The 18,688-nt window shown below is 45.2% G+C and overlaps 1 protein-coding gene across 1 annotated transcript in view; it reads left to right on the plus strand.

Moving 5' to 3' along the window:
* Positions 1 to 17,088, plus strand: part of JPH2 (junctophilin 2) — an 83,709-nt gene extending 66,621 nt beyond the window's left edge. Inside the window, exons 4-6 of the mRNA XM_056844101.1 lie at positions 5,601 to 6,484; positions 8,653 to 8,750; positions 16,982 to 17,088. Coding sequence (XP_056700079.1) covers positions 5,601 to 6,484; positions 8,653 to 8,733 — 965 coding nt within the window. The 3' untranslated portion in view covers positions 8,734 to 8,750; positions 16,982 to 17,088. The remainder of the gene's footprint in view (positions 1 to 5,600; positions 6,485 to 8,652; positions 8,751 to 16,981) is intronic.
* The last annotated feature ends 1,600 nt before the right edge of the window (positions 17,089 to 18,688 follow it).

Raw genomic sequence — 18,688 nt, forward strand, 5'->3', positions numbered from 1 at the left:
TGAAACTACTCAGTAACTCATGATGGGCAGATGACAGCCCTAGGTGATAAGCTACCATTTGGTAAACAGTTGTCCATATTCCACCTAGACCCATTCAAAATCTGTGGCTAAATGGCTACATCTATGCTGAGACTCTGGTTTAGTTCTAAGTTTGCCAGCTCTGGGTTAGGAAATACCTGGAGATTTTTGGGGCAGAGCCTGAGGAGGGAGGGGTTTGGGGAGGGGAGGGACTACAATGCCACAGATTCCAATGGCCAAAGGGCATTTTCTCCAGGTGAACTGATCTCTGTTGCCTGGAGATTGTAATAGTGGGAGATCTCCAGCTAGTACCTGGAGGTTGGCAACTCTATTTAGTTCCTTCTAATGCCACTGCGAAACTCAGCATGTATAAGCTGCCAAAAGGCTTTGCTTCCTTGAGCTCTTGCTCAGAAATATCTTTTTATTGGAGGGCCTGGTTCATGAGAAGATCTTATTTTCTGGGGTAATGAGAGGGTCTCATAAAAATTGGGGGAGTCTGTTGAAAAAAGGAAATGTAGCCTTAGTAGTACCATATCCTGATTTATGTGTGTGGGTGTACATTTATGTGAGGAAGACGTTGTGAGGGCTGAGTGGTCCGTCTGCTCAGTGCTATTTTGAGGAGTCTGAACAACTGGCAAAATAGCTTCCAAATAGTCTAGTTGCAGCCAGAAATAAATGGCCCTGAATGGGTCTTTTTATGATTGACAGGAGCCTACAGGCAGGGCAGGCTGGCTAAAATAAATTCCATGGCTGTCCTTTCCCTTGGTATAGAATTGTATAGAACCGACAGCAGCATCTAAACCCACAGCCTTCATTCATCAGAGTGAGCAAGCGGGCTTGCATCTGTGTCCTGTATATCTTTATGCAAGTGTTAGGTTTCCACTGAGTTCAGCATAGTGCACTTCCAGTTAACGTGCGTAGGATCCCAAGTCTATGGTTGCTTTACACATTGCAGAAATAGTAGGTGTGCATCTGTGCATTGTATGCCAATTTTGCATTGCATGTAACTGGTCAAATCCATTCTTGTCCTCCTTTTTTTTCTTTTCTTTTTTTGTGACACATGCTGTGGGGATCTGCTGCCAGGAGCCACAGTTGGCCTGGGGTCGCTATGGTTTATCCATGCAGGGCTTCCAACCGGCTGAATAAAAAGAGGCTCACCTGCTCCTGTCCCTTTAAACAGAAGTTTGACATGAAACAGGGTGACTCTTCTCATGGCAAGGAGTTAAATATCATCACCTTGTTAATTGTCGCAGATCAGACTACTGATAAAGAGGACAGCCAGAGAACCTGGCTGGGTACACAGTTGGGCAGCCACAAGCATTTGGGACGCACACATTGTCCCCCCACCCCAAAAAAGACAAGAAAATGTAACTCTGACAAGGGACTTGCAAGGGTCGTTACATGAACTTCCCTTATTTCAATAGACCATTAAATCAGTCACAAATCACATAAATTAATCACAAGTAAATGTAGTGTTTCAGAAGGAAATGTCTCCAGTAGCCTGAACGCATCATGAGGAAGTCTAGGACGGTTGAACCTTGATAGGATAGTTTTCCTTAGGCAGGGTTGTTTATTTTCATGGGTGAGCTTTTAAATGTACAAAATTTGTATCTATAGTCCAAAATGTTCCAGTCCTGGAAAAAATATATCATTTGGTTTTGCTGAGAGTCAGCGTGGTGTAGTGGTTAAGAGCGGCAGACTCTAATCTGGAGAACCAGGCTCGATTCCCCACTTTTCCACATGAGCAGCGGACTCTAATCTGGAGAACTGGGTTCAATTCCCCACTCCTCCACATGAAGCCTGCTGGGTGACCTTGGGCTACTCACAGTTCTCTCAGAACTCTCTCAGCCCCACCTACCTCACAAGGTGCCTGTTGTGGGGAGAGGAAGGGAAGGAGATTATAAACCGCTTCAAGACTCCTCACGGTAGAGAAAAGCGGGGTATGAAGGCCAACTCTTCTTCTGATCATATTCATTGGCCATCAGTGGCCTCTACTTGCACAGTGCCATCTAAGCCAGATATATCTGTATGCCAGAAAATATGCTTCTCAGATTCAGCAAAATCTTTCAGGATTACAAGCAGCAATAGGTGTCACAAGGACCAAATTCACAGCCGCTAATGTACGTGATAAGCAACCCACCCCCCCGGTCTCATTCCTGGAATGTCTTGACAGGGTCAGGGGAGGCAGCTTATTGGTTTTCTTCAATCCATTCACTAGTTAAAATTATCTGTTTCTGATTAATCAGTAGAAGCAGCTTGCCTTGGTCATAATAGGAAACCCAAGCCAATCCCATGGCTGCAAAAGCAATGTGACTTTATCTATTCCCTGATTGAATACGTCAGACTGGACCTGCTGCTTCTAATTCAAGATGTTTAGAGTTCATTATTACCAGAATGAGAGTTTTCCAAAATATCCTTTCAAAATGGACTTTTGCAGTCAGTAGCTGTTTTCTGTAGCTCTCACAAAAAAAGGAACTCAAACCCAACACTAGATTGGTCAGAGCTGTAATCTTCCAGTAGGGATAATCACAGGATTTTAAAAGTATATGCCCAAATGTATGACAAAACAGCAGTTTGTGCAGTTGTGTGACTCAGGAATTTGTGGACCAGTTCTAATATGTGTAATAACTTCCACTTTCCTGACCATTGCATTATAAATCTATCTTGTACTTGATTGGTAATGAAGGCATAACCGGAAGACTTTCTTCCCAACATTTTTAAAGGCTAATAGCAGCTGCGAGGGGCCAGGGCCAGTTCACTACTCAAATGGGAGAAAAGTCTGAGTACAGCTGGAAATGTTAAGGGGAACTTGTGAGAGACAGCGTCCCACTGGCAACCCACTCTCCCTGCCACTGTTCCTTCGTGCAGCAGGAGGAAAAAAATTGCCGGCATCACATGAGACATGATGTCACTTCCATGAAAAAATGGAAATGATGTCATGTTGGTCTAGGAATTGCTGGCAACTCTATGGTAGGGGTAGCCATGTTAGTATGTTGTCGCAAAATAAAACAATAGTGCAGTGGCCCCTTCAGGACTAACAACATTTATTCCACCATGAGCTTCTTCAGATATGTGACGAGGAAATAAGAGTGTCAGACTACAGTCTGGAAGACCCAGGTTCAAATCCCCATTTGTGCCATGGATGCTCGCCGGATGACCTTGGGCCAGTCACATGATTTCAGCCTGACCTACCTCACAGGGTTATTGTGAAGATTAAATGGAGGAGAGGAGAATGATGTAAGCCACTTTGCATCTCCATTGGGAAGAAGGGCACCGTATAAATTAATTAAATAATAGGGAAAATTGCAGAAGTGTGGGGTGCATTGAGGCAGAAGGGATTCTGTCATAAACCTTTCAAGTGTGATTCTCTGTGCGGTCTGTGTGGATTCTACATTTGCATTTTAAATTGATTTAACCTGTTTAAAACACGTGACGGCTGAAAACGCACTGACCTTAATACAGCTTAGAGTTTCCCACATGATTGCTAATTACGGCTGATCACTGTGTTTCCAGTTCATATTCAGCTTTGGGGGGCGGGGAGCAGGTGGGGGGGATACGACATGACTCTGTAGCTTTTGCACTGGGCCAAGATTTACTACTATGTAAACAATAATGTAGCCCATGGCTGTGCTGCTAGGAGACGATGACACAACCCAGTCAGATAAGGACAGGATGAAACCTGAATCCAGAAGTCACCTTGTTTAATGAAGACAGGTCAACTTTTCCAGTGATTTCAGTGGGATCTGGGCACCCTAGCTGACCTGATTACTGGGCAGTGCACAGAACCTGACCGTTCTCCTTACACCAAGGCCAAGCTTCTGCACATTTTTTTTTCTCAATTACCCCTTTTCTACTGCCGTTCTTGCACAGATATGTAGTCAAAGACTTGTAGCCATTATTTGAGACCCCAGGGATGCCACTTATCTGGATGCTGCTGGGAGACTGATTGGTTCTAATATAGGGAATTTCTTTGACCAAGCAGCCTTATTGTAATACCGGTATTTCTAATTCTCAGCGTGGCTCTATATGTGGATGCTTGCATATTTGGAGACGGGGGCCATGGACAGACAAGACAGATCTAGCGTTAACCTAAGAAACACATAGGGTTGCCAACCTCCAAGTGGTGGCTGGAGATCTCCTGCCATTACAACTGATCTCCAGCTGATAGAGATCAGTTCACAATTTATGAAAACGGCCAATTTTCGTAATTGGATTCTATGGCATTGAAGTCCCTCCCCTCTCCAAACCCCGCCCTCCTCAGGGTCCACCCCCCAAATCTCCAGGTATTTCCCAACCTGGAGCTGGCAACCCTAGAAACACCCCAGATTTGTAGAAAAATCTGAAATCTAGAAGAAAATACATGGCGGGGGGTGGGGAGTTAGAAGACTGTCCCACTTATTAGTGAATTTAAGGCACAGCTGAGCAAGTGAAACCTTCCCTTAACACAGACACCAGGGCCAGGAGGAAGGCCTTTTACTTAGTTTATTTAGTTAGTTATTGACTTCATTTCTCATCCGCCTCTCTTGTTGGGGTTCAAAGCCTAGTCACATGCCTATAAAAACAATGCAATAAAGACCAGTGTAGCACACACTTATAAACAAAGCAATGAAACTGAATTTCCACCATTAGAGAAGAAAGAAGTAAAAACAGTATAATATATTGTAAACATGACCGAAGCTGGCAGGAGGGAAAAAAAGAAAAGGCAGCTGTTTTTTTTTTTATTCTGTTGTATTGGCTTTATGCTCAAGAACCTTTGGTTAAAGAAGCTTATTAATAAAAGGGAAGGAAGAGAAAGCTGCTTTAAAATTTCCACGAACAGTTAAAACTACAAGCGTGTACCCAATATTAAAAGTCCCCTCTTGCACTCTTCCTTGTTGCCACATTCCTGTTCTGTTTGTAAGAGTGCCATCCTGAATCATTCTGTTTCTTCCATGTAAGTGAACGGCTGCCAGTTATTCATACACAGGGGACATTACTAGAGCAAACATGCCACTCTTTCTCACAAGACTGTGGATGGCCAAGTTACCCCCCCACGGTTAAGCAAACTCTGTCTTACACACAGATACATACGTGCCTTTGCCACATGGAGGTCTCCTTTCCATCCCCACTAGACCTACTGTACAGATGATTATTTGCCAGGATATTTAGGGATGCCAGGCCACAGCTGGCAACCCCCGGGAGGAAATAGGGAGGCGAGGCCTCGTGCCCTGGCGTCGCATGTGCGTACTTATGTCATTACATCATTTTCATTACGCCATTGCGTGCTAGCATTGTGCAAAAAAACCCCTATGATTTTACCAATGATTTCGTAATTCTATTATTTGCCTTTCTCCCCCATTTGGGGTGTGTGGAGCGCAAAGCAGCTTACATCATTCTCCTCTCTTCCATTTTATCCTCACAACAACCCTGTGAGGTAGATTAGGGTGAAAACGTATGACTGCCTCAAGGTCACCCAGCGAGCCTCCATGGCGAGAGTGGGGATCTGAACTTGGGTCTCCCGGTTTCTAGTCTGACACTGTAACTACTACACCACTCTGACTCTGTTTCGGTGAGACTTGAATATCCCTCATTTTCTTCCTTAGGCCCTGAATACTTGAAAAGAAGGCTGCTCCAAGAACTAATGGAGAATGAAGAAAACATAGAGAATGCTGAAGAAGAGGCACCGCCCGTCGAAGAGCCGCCCCTGCCATCACCTCCAGAAAGTCCCCAGGTTGATGAGCAAGAGTCCACCAAGCCCAAGGAGAGTATTGCTCGAACCCCGTCCCCTCCTGGAACACCACCTGAGGCCAAGCGTTCTAAGCAGAATTCCCAAAAAGAGGATTTTGTCAGCCCTGGGAGCTGGAATGGAGATCATGGCAAAGACGAGGGGCGTACAGGAAATAGGCCCAGCACACCTTCAAATGCACTTTCGGCACCTGGGGAGAAGGCAGCAGGTAACATCAGACCTACAACCCGGAGCCCCAGCCGGCACAGCCACGTGAGGACTTCGGCCGACCAGATGGAGATCAAACCCCTTCAGAGGCTGCAGCACGGAGGTGATGTTGCATTATTTCACGGCTATCACAGTTACGCTGTGAAGACCTCCCCGGTGACACCCCCGTTGGACAATGAGGAAGAATCACCCCCTGACTCCAGATCAGCTGCCCAGTCAAGTTCCCCAGAACCCAAAGCAGACATGAAGGAAGTCGAACGCAAATTGGAGCCCCCAAAGAAAGCAGGCACTCCTGTCCTTCAGCTGGAACCGGCTCACGAAGAGAAAAAACCACTGACAGCAGAACCTAAGCCAAAGCCCCAGCAACATCCTCCACCTGAGTCCAAGGCAGAATCGAAAACACAGGCTGCAACTGAAGCCAAGCCTGATCGGAAAACAGAGGCTAAGACGGTGGCCAAAATTGAGCCCAAGGCCGTGGTGAAGAAAGGTCATCCTCCTGAAGCAGCAGCACCAGTGGTGGAAGAACATGAAGAGGTGACGTGGCATGGTTGTGGAGTGGGGCTTGTCACGGGGCTTGAGGAAGGGGGAGAAACTGATCATTTAACAATGACCTTCTGAATTTTCCATGTACCTAACTTTAATGTGGCACTTAGTGTCACATCATTTTCATGTCCAAATACTAAAGCATGTGTATGAATGTGCAGCATTTGATCTGGGTTGGTGCTTTTGTCTGGATGTGAAACATCTTTTCAGTATTACAGTATTTCAGGGTTGAATGGGTTTTATGTTTTGTTTCATCAGATTAAACCGTAATGTACTGAATACGGGTAATTGACTTTCATCTTAGGCCAGTGAATCCTATCAGATACAGTTTGGCAACAACTATAGCTGAGTAAATCTTAAAGAGGTGGAAGAAATTGGTATAATTTTTGTCTTCCTCTGATTCCCCTCCCTTTATAGGCTGCACACTGTATTAGAACTTTATTCTTACTCTAAAATCTGCTGTATAGTCTAGACAGGGGTGTCAAACATACGGCCCGTGGGCTGGATCCGGCCCCTTGAGACATCTTATCCAGCCCACGAGCCAGCCACCCCCCCTAGTCCCGATCTGAGCCGGCGAGGCATACCCTGGCCCGACCAAGTGACATTTATGTCATATCCGGCCCTCGTAACAAATGAGTTCGACATCCCTAGACTAGAATGTACTTCTTTGTGTGAGTTATACATATCTATGCATATTTATATTTCTAGTACCAACCAGTCAAAATGAAAGCAGCCTTTAAAAAAAATGTTAACATTTGTTTGGGGGGGGGGGGTAGTACAAGATTGAGAGTTCATTGGTTGTAGTACAAGTTTGGGGTACTTTTGTGAATCCTGTGGTGCATCCATTGGTCAGTGTGTCTTATTTGATTTTCCAGGTTTACTATAAGTAAGGTTTTTTGTGTTTTTTTTAAATCACAATCTGTATAGATTTCTTACATATTTTTCCTGGAACAATGGTGCTGAGGGCCAGTTCACACATCCATTGATTGCCTTCTTTGTCATGGTACAGAAGTACTATATCTGTTTTGATCTGTGATAGCTCATTCATACATGCAAGACTTTGACGCTTGAACTATCCGTGTGTATCATCTTCCCATCCTGCCCCTCCTCTTTTCAAATTTCCCTTTTATCAAAATGGACCGAATTGATCAGAAACAGACTCTCAAATTCCTAAAAAGAGGAAAAGACACAGATTACTGGGTTTCAGGGAGAAACTGGGTGAAGAGGAATTAAGAGGATTTCTCTTAACAATGCTAAACCACACACAAAGAAGTCATGTGCTTGTTTCATTGGATGACAGTCACAAATGTGTTGGTGCTGCAGATATGTTCATTTGCCAAAGTATTCCTGGAATGGTTTGTCGACAGAATAAAATGTTAGCTAAACTGGGATTTAATTGTGTGTTTTTTTTCTTTTTTTCTTTTTTTACAAATTCAGAGCTTAAAATGGGAGGGAAAAAAGAAAGTGAAGAGTTTAGTTTCAAATTCGACTAGGTTCAGTTTAGACTCTGGTCCATTCATAAACTTTGAAATGTTGCTGTGTCAACAGCTCTTGCACTATTTGCTAAGAGGCTTGAATTAGGCACTCCGTTTTTGAAATGATTACCAAGCATGTGTGTGTGCGTGCTGTCCAAGTCACGGCTGACTTATGGCGACCCACAGGGTTTTCAAGGCAAGAGACGTTCGGAGGTGGTTTGCCATTGCCTGCCTCCATGTCACACCCCTGGTATTTCTTGGAGGTTGCCCATCCAAACACTAACCAGGGCCGACCCTGCATAGCTTCTGAGATCCGATGAGATCAGGCTAGCCTGGGGCTATCCAAGTCAGGTTACCAAGCATAGTAGCCTTGTTTCATCTTCTTGCCTTACCCAGGGCTTTCTAAGGATCAACAGAGGCAGGAAGCTCAGGGTTCCTTAGAACAGCTTGAGAATCACTTCTCTTTAGGATATGCATCCTAATTTTCTGAAACAAATTCACTTTTAGAACCTGTTAGCTAGGATAGTTCAGAACATTATCCCTGTATCATGAGCATTTTGGGGGATTAAAATAGCCTGCTTTTGCTTTCATTAGCCAATATGTTGATGACATTTTTAATGTTTGTCTTTGTTTTCAATCACAGTGGATAATGTTACACTCTTGGTGTTTTTTTTTTCCTCCTAGGGACCTAACACAATCATCATCTGCATGGTCATCTTATTGAATGTTGGCCTGTCCATCTTATTTGTGCATTTTCTGACATGATGGGAAACTATGATAAGGTAAGGGCAACAAATCTGATGACTTTAGGTTGCTGTCTTGTAGGGTTGCCACAGGCCTGGAGAAAAATGTCCTGTCTTTTAAATAGAGGTTTAATGTGTAGAAATGTGGGCAGCTTAAGCTTGTCATAATATGGAGGTAAATAACATCACATGGTAAGTAACATCCCATTAAGCCTCTATTAAAGGGACAGACTTTTTTTTCTCCAGGCAATTGACAACCCTACTGTCATGCTGACATTTCCAAATATTAAGACTTCACCGTGGAACCTTTTTATAAGCGGACAGCATTGTTCTCTGATCATAGCAGCTTACAATCACTTTCCCTCCCCACCCCCCACAACAGACACTTTGTGAGGTAGGTGGGGCTGAGAGAGTTCGGAGAGAACTGTGACTGGCCCAAGGTCACCAAGCAGGCTTCATGTGGAGGAGTGGGAAAACCAACCTGGTTCACCAGATTAGAGTCCCCACCACTCATGTGGAGGAGTGGGGAATCAAACCCAGTTCTCCAGATTAGAATCCACTGCTCTTAAGCACTACACCACTCTGGCTTTCCCATTTTCATTATGCTTCCCTCAAACCTACCCTTATTCTAATGGCCTGATCCCTTTCAGATCTTGGAAGTAAAATGTAATATTTCAAAAAGAGTGATGGGGAGAGAAGAGGAAGAGTTGGTTTTTATACTCTGCTTTTCTCTACTGTAAGGAGTCTCAAAGCAGCTTACAATCTCCTTCCCATTCCCTCCCCACAACAGGCACCTCGTGAGTTAGGTGGGGCAGAAAGAGTTCTGAGAGATGTGTGACTGGCCCAAGGTCACCCAGCAGGCTTCATGTGGAGGAGTAGGGAATTGAACCCGGTTCTCCAGATTAGAGTCCACCGCTCTTAACCACTACACCATGCTGGCTTGGAACCACCAAGCTTGCACAGACCTGTGTTTATAGGATTGCAAAGTAAAGGCAGAACTAAATCTTATAGTCAAACGTATGTAATAAAACACAGATGGCCTCAGGCAGGGTGTCACGGTGTGAAGTGGTAAGGAAAGGGGGACCTTAACCTTTCTAGGCCAGCCACTTTTCTGCTTCAGCGCTCATATATGCATTAGAACCACACCGGAAAATGAAACGGTGTGGGGAGAGGGAGGTAAAAGGGAAAAATGGCAGAAGGAAAAGGTTTATTTAGCCTTTCCCAGCATAATATTGTCAAAGGCTTTCACGGTCAGAGTTCATTGGTTCTTGTGGGTTATCCGGGCTGTGTAACCGTGGTCTTGGTATTTTCTTTCCTGACGTTTCGCCAGCAGCTGTGGCAGGCATCTTCAGAGGAGTAACACTGAAGGACAGTAACACTGAAGGACAGTAACACTGAAGGACAGGAGACACTGTCCTTCAGTGTTACTCCTCTGAAGATGCCTGCCACAGCTGCTGGCGAAACGTCAGGAAAGAAAATACCAAGACCACGGTTACACAGCCCGGATAACCCACAAGAACCAATTTCCCAGCATAGCTACTCAATTCCAAATTATTTCTCCCACATTAACTTTTCTGTAATAAATCTGGCCATTATGATTTTCTTGCATGCAGTGATGTGTCATATTTAGTTCTGCTCTTAACCACCATTATCTGAGTGATTCACAGTCTTTCAGTAGCTTTCCTGTGAAACTTGGGGTTTCAGTTGAACACTCGACACATTGGGGGTAACAGGGAATCACACTTAAGTCCTGTTACAATCACTGGCACTTAAGTGAGGCAGTGTAATCCTAAGGGGAGGGGTAGTTGCAGTGCCGTCGGGGATGGCACTGCCAGGGCTCAGCCACGCCGCCTCGGGAGCGGGTTCCCAGCAAGCTGAACAGGAAAATTCCCCAAATGCCCGTAAAACTGCTGTATGCACAGGCCCGCTCCACCATTTTTGCTGGTGTAAATTCACGCTGACAAAAGGGGGCATTCCCAGGGTGAAAGGGCTCAGGGAGCTGATTAATGTCAGCCCCGCCCCTGGGAATATCCCTTTTGGTGCCAGCATGAGCCCCTGTGTCACAGATGCACTCCTACCACGGCTGCACCAGTGCCAATGCGTGGTGCTGCCTCGCCGCTCCCCTTCCTAAGCCCATTCGGCTCCCCCCACTTAGGATTGTACTGTTAGGTTTGTTACTTAATTTTCTCTAGATATTCTACTGCCTGCTGACCAGATGGGACAGTTTTCTAAGATAATGCTTCTGCGTCAGCATTTGCTGTTCCTGGATTTTAAGTATTAGGCCAAACAGGCAAGAGAGTGTAGAGATTTCTCATGAAATTCAGCCATCTGTCTTGTCTAAAGCTGTACATACAACCACACGATTTCTGGGGAATCCTTCCTCACCCCAACACCTTCTGCTGCTTTTCTTTGCAGGTGTGATGTTTAGATCTGCAAAGAGCAGAAGTAGAATATTCATGAGTAAGTACCTAGCCCAGTCTGTCTGTTCGTGAAACGATTGGCTGGCTGGAGGCTCCATTCAACCAGCTAAAACTGAGCCTCCCTCCGCCTGCAGATTTGCAAGGGCTGCAATAGATTTGTCAACTAGGGAAGGCTCAGTTTCAAGCAAAAGGCTGGAACCTTCTCAAACCAGGAGATCTGATATTCCGCATGGTGACAGCAGCACAGAGTATCCCAGAATGTCTCAGAGGATGTTTATTCCGTTTAGAAATCATAACCAATTCGTAAATGGAGCACAGACCAATCATTCCACCTGATATGGTGCAAATAACATCAGGTTTTACTGGGGTGTGTCCTCAGCTAGGATGGACACACCCATAGGACTGCTGGCTAGTTTTACTGGACTTCCATGGAAGGCTCTCTTTTTTCAGCTCAGGTTGTACCGTACGTGTGGCCAGCAAGTCATTTGAATATAGGGAGGAGCCATGACTCAGTGGTAGATGACATTCCTTGCATTCAGAAGGTCTTGGGTTTAGTCCCTGGCATCTCCAGTTAAGCCATCTCAGGTAGCAGCGATTGGGAGGACCTTTCATTGCCTGCTACCCCAGGGAGCCGCTGCCAGTCAGAGTGTGCCAGCTTCCATACAAAGGCTTTGATAGCTTTCCACACATGTCACTTTCTAAAGAACTTTTAAAGAGCCTTTTGATGTTGGGGTGCCTATGTGAAAGATAAATTAAATTAAGTGATGCCTCTGTAGATAACTGGACTTACAATGGGATTACGATCTTCCTGAACGTTTTGTGCCTCCTATGCAATGTATTTCCTTAGTCCTTCGCTGACATTCTTTCCATAGAGTTGTGCACACTCCAGAATCTTTTTTGCATTCTCACCATTTTTTCTTCTCATACGGAAGCATGTATGTGAGGGAAGCCTTGCCAGTTTCACTGCTCCCAGGTACATTTAATGCATCACCCACTCCGTTTTCTCCTGTCACCATTGTTACCATGTGACGCTCTCCCCTCTCCAGCTCTGCCAGCTTGCCCTCGGCTGTCCCACGGGGTCCCTTTGGCAGGTCTCAGCATGGGAAGGGAAGGGGGTTGCTGCACCTGATTCTTTCTTTGTCCTAGGACAGTTGCTCTTCTCAAGCCCACAGCTGATTGGGGCCCTTTTTAAAGAGCCTCTCTAGCCCCACCTTTCTAGCACCACTCACTAATCTCCACTTTCCCAGCCACACCAGACCAATTCCTGGGGAGTGGGGACTGCGCTCTTCTCCTCATCTTTTCCTGCTCCTCCAGCCACCTCCCCCATTGGTGGTGCCCTGGGGCTGAATGGGATGGACTATAAGAACATAAGAAAGGCCATGCTGGATCAGACCATCAAGTCCAGCAGTCTGTTCACACAGTGGCCAACTGGGTGTGTCTAGGAAGCCCACAAACAAGACAACTGCAGCAGCATTATCCTGCCTGTCTTCCAAAGCACCTAATGTAATAGGCATGCTCCTCTGATCCTGGAGAAAATAGGTATGCATCAGTATCCATTTTGACTAGTAGCCACGAATAGCCCTCTCCATGAACATGTCCACTCCCCTCTTAAAGCCTTCCAAGCTGGCAGCCATCACCACATCCTGGGGCAGGGAGTTCCACAGTTTAACTATGTGCTGTGTGAAGAAACACTTCCTTTTATCAGTTTTGAATCTCTCACCCTCCAGCTTCAGCAGGTGACCCCGCATTCTAGTACTATGAGAGAGGGAGAAAAGCTTCTCCCTGTCCACTCTCTCCATACCATGCACAATGTTATAGACCTCTATCATGTCTCCCTCTCGGAGTCTGTAGACCCTCTGGGTTTCCCCCTCCTTTCCTCAGGTCCACCCCTCCCCCAGTCTCTGGGGCTGGATGACTCTTCCTGGTCCCGCCCGGGCCTCCTTTGTGACCGCTGGTGCCTCATTGATACTGCCCTGAGGCTGGGCCCCAGCGGGGTTGCAGAGGCAGCTTTGCTGGTGGGGGGCGCCTTGGCGCCTGGTGTCTTTCCTGGACATACCAGTGCCTTGAGGAGGAGAGAAGAAACTTTTGTTTTCCTTCAGAAGGCGTTTCTTGCACCACGGGAAGGGGTGGTAGCACAGTGGTCCTTTTTTGTAATTACCAAGGCATTGGTGAAACTGACAAAGACTTTCCTTTAACCCTGTCAGTTTCTCATCTAGGTCTTTTACGCATGGCTGTTTCACTCGCCGTCACCCCTCCGACGACTTCTGGTCTTTGTGTTGAATATGCATGCCATTTCCGAATGTCAGAGGTCACCTCGCTTTTCCCCTGCCTTTCCTGGCGTTTTGTCCATGATTTCAAATTTGAGATAAAAAGGGTGTCTGAAAACGCGGGCAAAACACAGGGAAAGGCAAGGGGAGAGCGAGGCGACCTCTGACAGTCAGAAATGGCATGCATAATCAACACAAAGACCTGAGGTTGTCGGTGATGGTGAGTGAAACAGCCATGCATAAAAGACCCTAGAGAGCAGGTGGGGGGAGGATAGTGAAGAAAATAGCATTGGGTCTGGCCACAAGAATACCTGTGAGATTCCTTCCAAGTCTGGTTACAGGACAACACGAGCTAGCATTTGGAGCGCACAAATGGGTAAGTGTTTTCCTGTATTAACTGGAGGGGGCTTTCAAAGCAATAATAGCATACTTTGTAAATAGTGGTAATAAGTGAGAGAAATTCCCTTAGTGATGACTAAAGTGATTTAAACTGTACATGTGGTTTAGTCCTTAATCATCTCTATCCCCTTGGTGGCCCCATTCCATTATTCCCATTATTATGTCTTCCATCGATTCAAAAACCCAATACAACCTATAATCTTTAACTGTTTGCTGAAGCTGTGGATCATTCATCTGTGTGGCTTCAGGAAAGTCTGTTTGCCATAGCAGAATTCAGCTTTATATCATGTAACTAATGAATGAACGATGTTTTCAGTGCTATGAGCGAAATTGGCATGCTCTTCTCAGACTGCAGAGTTTAGTGGCCAGGTTTAACAAATGTTGATACAGCTCTGCATTCTCTCCCCCACCCTTGTTCGACAGAGGTTAATTTTGTGTTCATTGTGTACAGTTGAAAAGTTGCCCGGTGGAATGCAGTTATTTATTTTGAACATTTTCTATACCACCTCTCCAGAGAATTGACGTGAGGTGGCTCACAGAGTAAGCATTTGAAACACGTCAGCATCAGTGAACAGACACTACTTCATCTTACAATGTGAGCCAAATGAGACACTGGCTTTTTTAAAGAGTCAGGCCCAGGTTCCCTGCAGCATACAGCAACCGCTGGGGATGGGTATTAAAAAATAAATCAAAGCCCGTTTGGGTTTGGCGCACCGCTGAGAGGGAAGAAGGGCTTCTGCTTCCCACCGCCCAGCCGCTTTCTGGGCTGTAAGAGCTCTGAGGGGACGTTATTTCCCTGTTTTTGCTGCTTTGCATGCACAGAATACTCCTTGTGGAGCAGAAAAACAGGGAAACAACTTCCCTCCAAATCTTTAAGAAGGGGGAAAACTCAGACCCTGCCAATTATCGACCTATCAGCCTCTTAGATGTTGCCTCTAAGCCAGGGATGGGGAACCTCAGGCCCGGGGGCCGTATGCGGCCCCTGAGGACATTTTCCGTGGCCCTCGGTAGCTCTGGGGCTGTGTGTGTGTGTGTGGGAGGCGCGGAGGCTGGGGCCTGGTCGCGTGGGGGCGGCTTGCGCGGGTGTGTGTGTGTGGGGGGGAAGTTTTATTAGGAAGATCTTGGGTTTGCCCCAAGGGGTGCCTGCAGCATTCCTTAGAGTGGAGGCAGGCTTGCCATCAGTTGCCATGAGAGCCCATTTAAGAATTTTACTTTTCTACCTAAAACTGAGAAAATCGACTAACTCAAAATTGGTGTATTACAGCAATATGTTCTATTCAAAGGGAAACCATTGGGATATGGTCCTTATACCCATCCTACAATTGTATAATTTGCCTTTGCTAGAAATCTTAAACACATGGGACCCAAAAGGTATCAAAAAATGGATTGCTGACAAAGAAACTGATAATGCTATGTGCCTAATACAAAAGTCCAAGTTCTCCCCATGGTATCCGTTATTCAAATCGAATAAGTTCTTTTCAAATTATTTAATGGAACTTTCGGACCCAGGGTTAAGGAGAGCATTTACTACGGCACGATTCCAAACAATGCCTTCAGCATTCACCCATGGTAGATATAAAAAAATTCCTCATAACCTAAGGCTATGTCCCTGCTCCTCAGGTTCAATAGAGGATCTCCTACATATTTTGTTTAGTTGTCCATTTTACAACTCCATTCGTTTTAAATTAACCCAGCATATCCCAGATGTTTTAGACACAGTTGAGGGCCGAGTTAGATTTTTAATGGCAGACGTTAATTCAAACATCATGCTTAGTGTGGCCTTTTATATCATGTTAGCTTCTAAGCTAAGGAAGAAATTTGTTGAAAATTAGACCCCAAAGTTGACACAGAAAGAATAATTTAGGAGAACTATAACATTCAATTCAGTAATCAATATGTATATATGTGGCTGTCTGTAACATTTTAAAATTTTTATTCATGTAACTCTGGGTGTTGTGGGTTATACATTTTGTATGGTTTTAATCTGAACATTGTTAAGGTCTGTGACTAAAACATTAATAAAATTGATTGATTGAACTTCCCTCCAGTGCTCTTTCAGCATGGTAAATGGCTGGGCGGGGAGCAGGAGCCCTTCTTTCCACTGTGGTGGTGTTCCTAGCCCAAACGGGCTCTGCTTTGTTTTTAAAAAGCCATTCCCTGCAGCTGCTGAGTGGCAGTGGAGAACCCCATGTGGGGCTTGTGGCACATGCAGCAGGGCAAACGTCTGGGTTTGCTTGGGTCAGCAACCCACACAGCAGCAAGATCAGAAGGGAGCAATCCAGCACCCAGGTGGAATCCAATAGCAAGTGGCATAATCCTAGGCAGGTTGAAAGGTCAGGTTCTGGAGGCAGCAGCTAAGGAGCAGGTAAGTCAGAAGAAAGCAGCCTGGTCAAAGACAGGCCAGGCTCCAGAGGCCAAAGTGTGGGGAAAGAGTGGCAAGCCAGGTGGACTACTCCTGTGTTAGAATCATAGAGTTGGGAGGGACCCCCAGAGTTATCTAGTTCAACCCCCTTAACAATGCAGGAAATTCACAACTACCTCCCCCCGCCACACTTCCAGTGACCCCTACTCCACGCCCAGAAGATGGCAAAAAGCCCTCCAGGATCCCTGGCCAAGCTGGCCTGGAGGAAAAGTGCTTCCTGACCCCCAAATAGTAATCGGCATTATCCTGGGCATGTAAGAAAGGGCCATAAGAGCCAAACACTGGCACAACCCTTCCTGCCCTCCCTCTCATAATCTGCCTAAGTTCCCAAGTGTTCTTTGAGCAGAAGGTGGCTGCCCAGTTCCTCTGCTTTGCAACAGCTGATACTACTGCCAGAATATGAACTGGGGCAGAGATGGACAAGCAGATGTTGATGGGAAAGAAAAAAAAAGGGAGGGAGAGAAGCAAGAGAGATGGCTGAGGAGAGAGGTTCTCTAATGGTGCATGGGATTATGTGTTATGTCTATATGTATTAGCAGCCCAGATGTTGGCTGCAGGCATCTAGCCCTTTACAAAAGAACGAGGAATCCTCCCGTCCAATTATACCTTCTCCAGGCAAAGAGTTTTTGAAGCATGCCACATTTAACATTAACGTAAATGTTTAAACTCTTCATACAGTGCCTAGTTTGGGTGTTATCTGAAAAATAATAAGCATGTTGTTCTTTGTTAATATTATTCCTCTTTGATTTTTATCCACAACAGAAGTTTCTGCTGATGTAGACAACAGGGATATAACCCCATCTATTCAGAAACATCTAAAGAGGGAGGAGCTTAGAACCTTGTGGTTTCTCCGAGGCCAGGAACTTTCCGAGAATGGTCCCAAATGAACAGCCCCCAGCATGGGGAACATCTTCCATTCAGCAAGAAGAAGCCTGGGATTCTGCAGCCTCTCTGTGCTCTTTTGTTTTGTTGTGAACCAGAATTGCCTGACTTTGATCGACTCCCATGCTGCTGCTTGAAGAAACACGTACTCCCTTGTAACTGTGGAAATGCAAAAAGAAACAGTCTCTTTCTTGATTTCCACCATGAAAATTCCAGCCTCTACTGGAAGACTCATTGTTACAGATCTCCCAAAGGGAAATATGTGTAAGGCGTGCAGCAGCCAGGAATGAGGGCTACTGCTGTGGATTTACCTTCCCCGTCCAAATCAGGGCTGCGCTGAGTCCAATGTTAGGAAAAGTCAGGCTGATTTCCCTGCTGCTACATAATTCTGAGTCATTCTGTTTAGAAGTCCAGACTCTAAAATGGGCAAAAACAAAAAAAACCAACTGATTTATATAAATAACAGCGCCTGTTCTAGGCTGTGAGTGAATCCACGGTGAAGAAATGAAAACATGTATTCTCCTTTCACAGATTTCAGCATAAGGGTGCTTAAAATGGCTGAACGTCAGCCACCTCCTAGAAATGAGTTCTTTGCTCCATTGCTAAGTGCCAGTTAGAGTAAATCTTTTTTTTCCTTAAAAAAGAGTTGAAACAGACTTGCTAACAGAGGCTGCGTTCTTGAGTGTGGCATAGCATACTGCAAGCACCAGCAGATGAAAACCAAGTCCATTTACAATCTAAGCAGTGCCTTGGCGTATTCTTGTCACTGGGAGTTGCCTGTTCTCTAGAAACTAGACCAGCGGTGAGAGCCATATGCTGCAACTTTATACATTAAGCTTTCCTTTGGGCATCTGGCAACGAAACCCCCCGAAAGATATGCAGTGTATCAGGCAGCCCTAAGTGTGCTTGGATTCCCTCTCCCTTTTGAAACAAAAGCATGGACTTTTGAGCCAATTTCACAAGCTTTAAAAAAGTGCCTCATTTAAAATGGACTGTGAATTTTTATGTACGCTGACACTCCTTAGTGCAACAGCATCTGGTTATGGGTAAGAAAGAGAGACTGGAAAATGAGGGGATTTTTAAAAAAGAGAAGATGCCAGTTGCTGATGCCAAATGGCAAAAGGTTTATAATGTGGTCCTGCAGATATTCAGCAGGTAGACACAAAGGATTGTGCTTTTGGATCAGATGGTTTCAGTTCATGAACTGCTGAAAATGGAATCGGAAAGCTGGAGTGATTGTTTTTGTTTGTTTGTTTGTTTGTTTGCCTTTTCGTTTTTAAAACATTTTAATCAAATCATATTGTAAATTGGAGGAGGACGAGGAGAGATACATTAACTTTGCCTAGAATCCATATGCTGTAACTGTCCTCAGAAAACAAAACATGTCTTAGGAATATCCATAAAACATGAGAGGATGCTGATAAGAATTCAGTCATTCTTGGATGTTATCAATATTACTGCTTCTCCTAAAATATATTTGTAATAACTGGGCTGCATTGTTTTGGAAAGCCGACAGCCTGTTTCCTGGCGCTCCACCCACCAGGTATGCAGTTTTAGAATGTCAGTACAGGGCTTAATTGGATGATT

This window comes from Euleptes europaea, chromosome 2 (assembly GCF_029931775.1).
Source record: "Euleptes europaea isolate rEulEur1 chromosome 2, rEulEur1.hap1, whole genome shotgun sequence".
NCBI lineage: Eukaryota > Metazoa > Chordata > Lepidosauria > Squamata > Sphaerodactylidae > Euleptes > Euleptes europaea.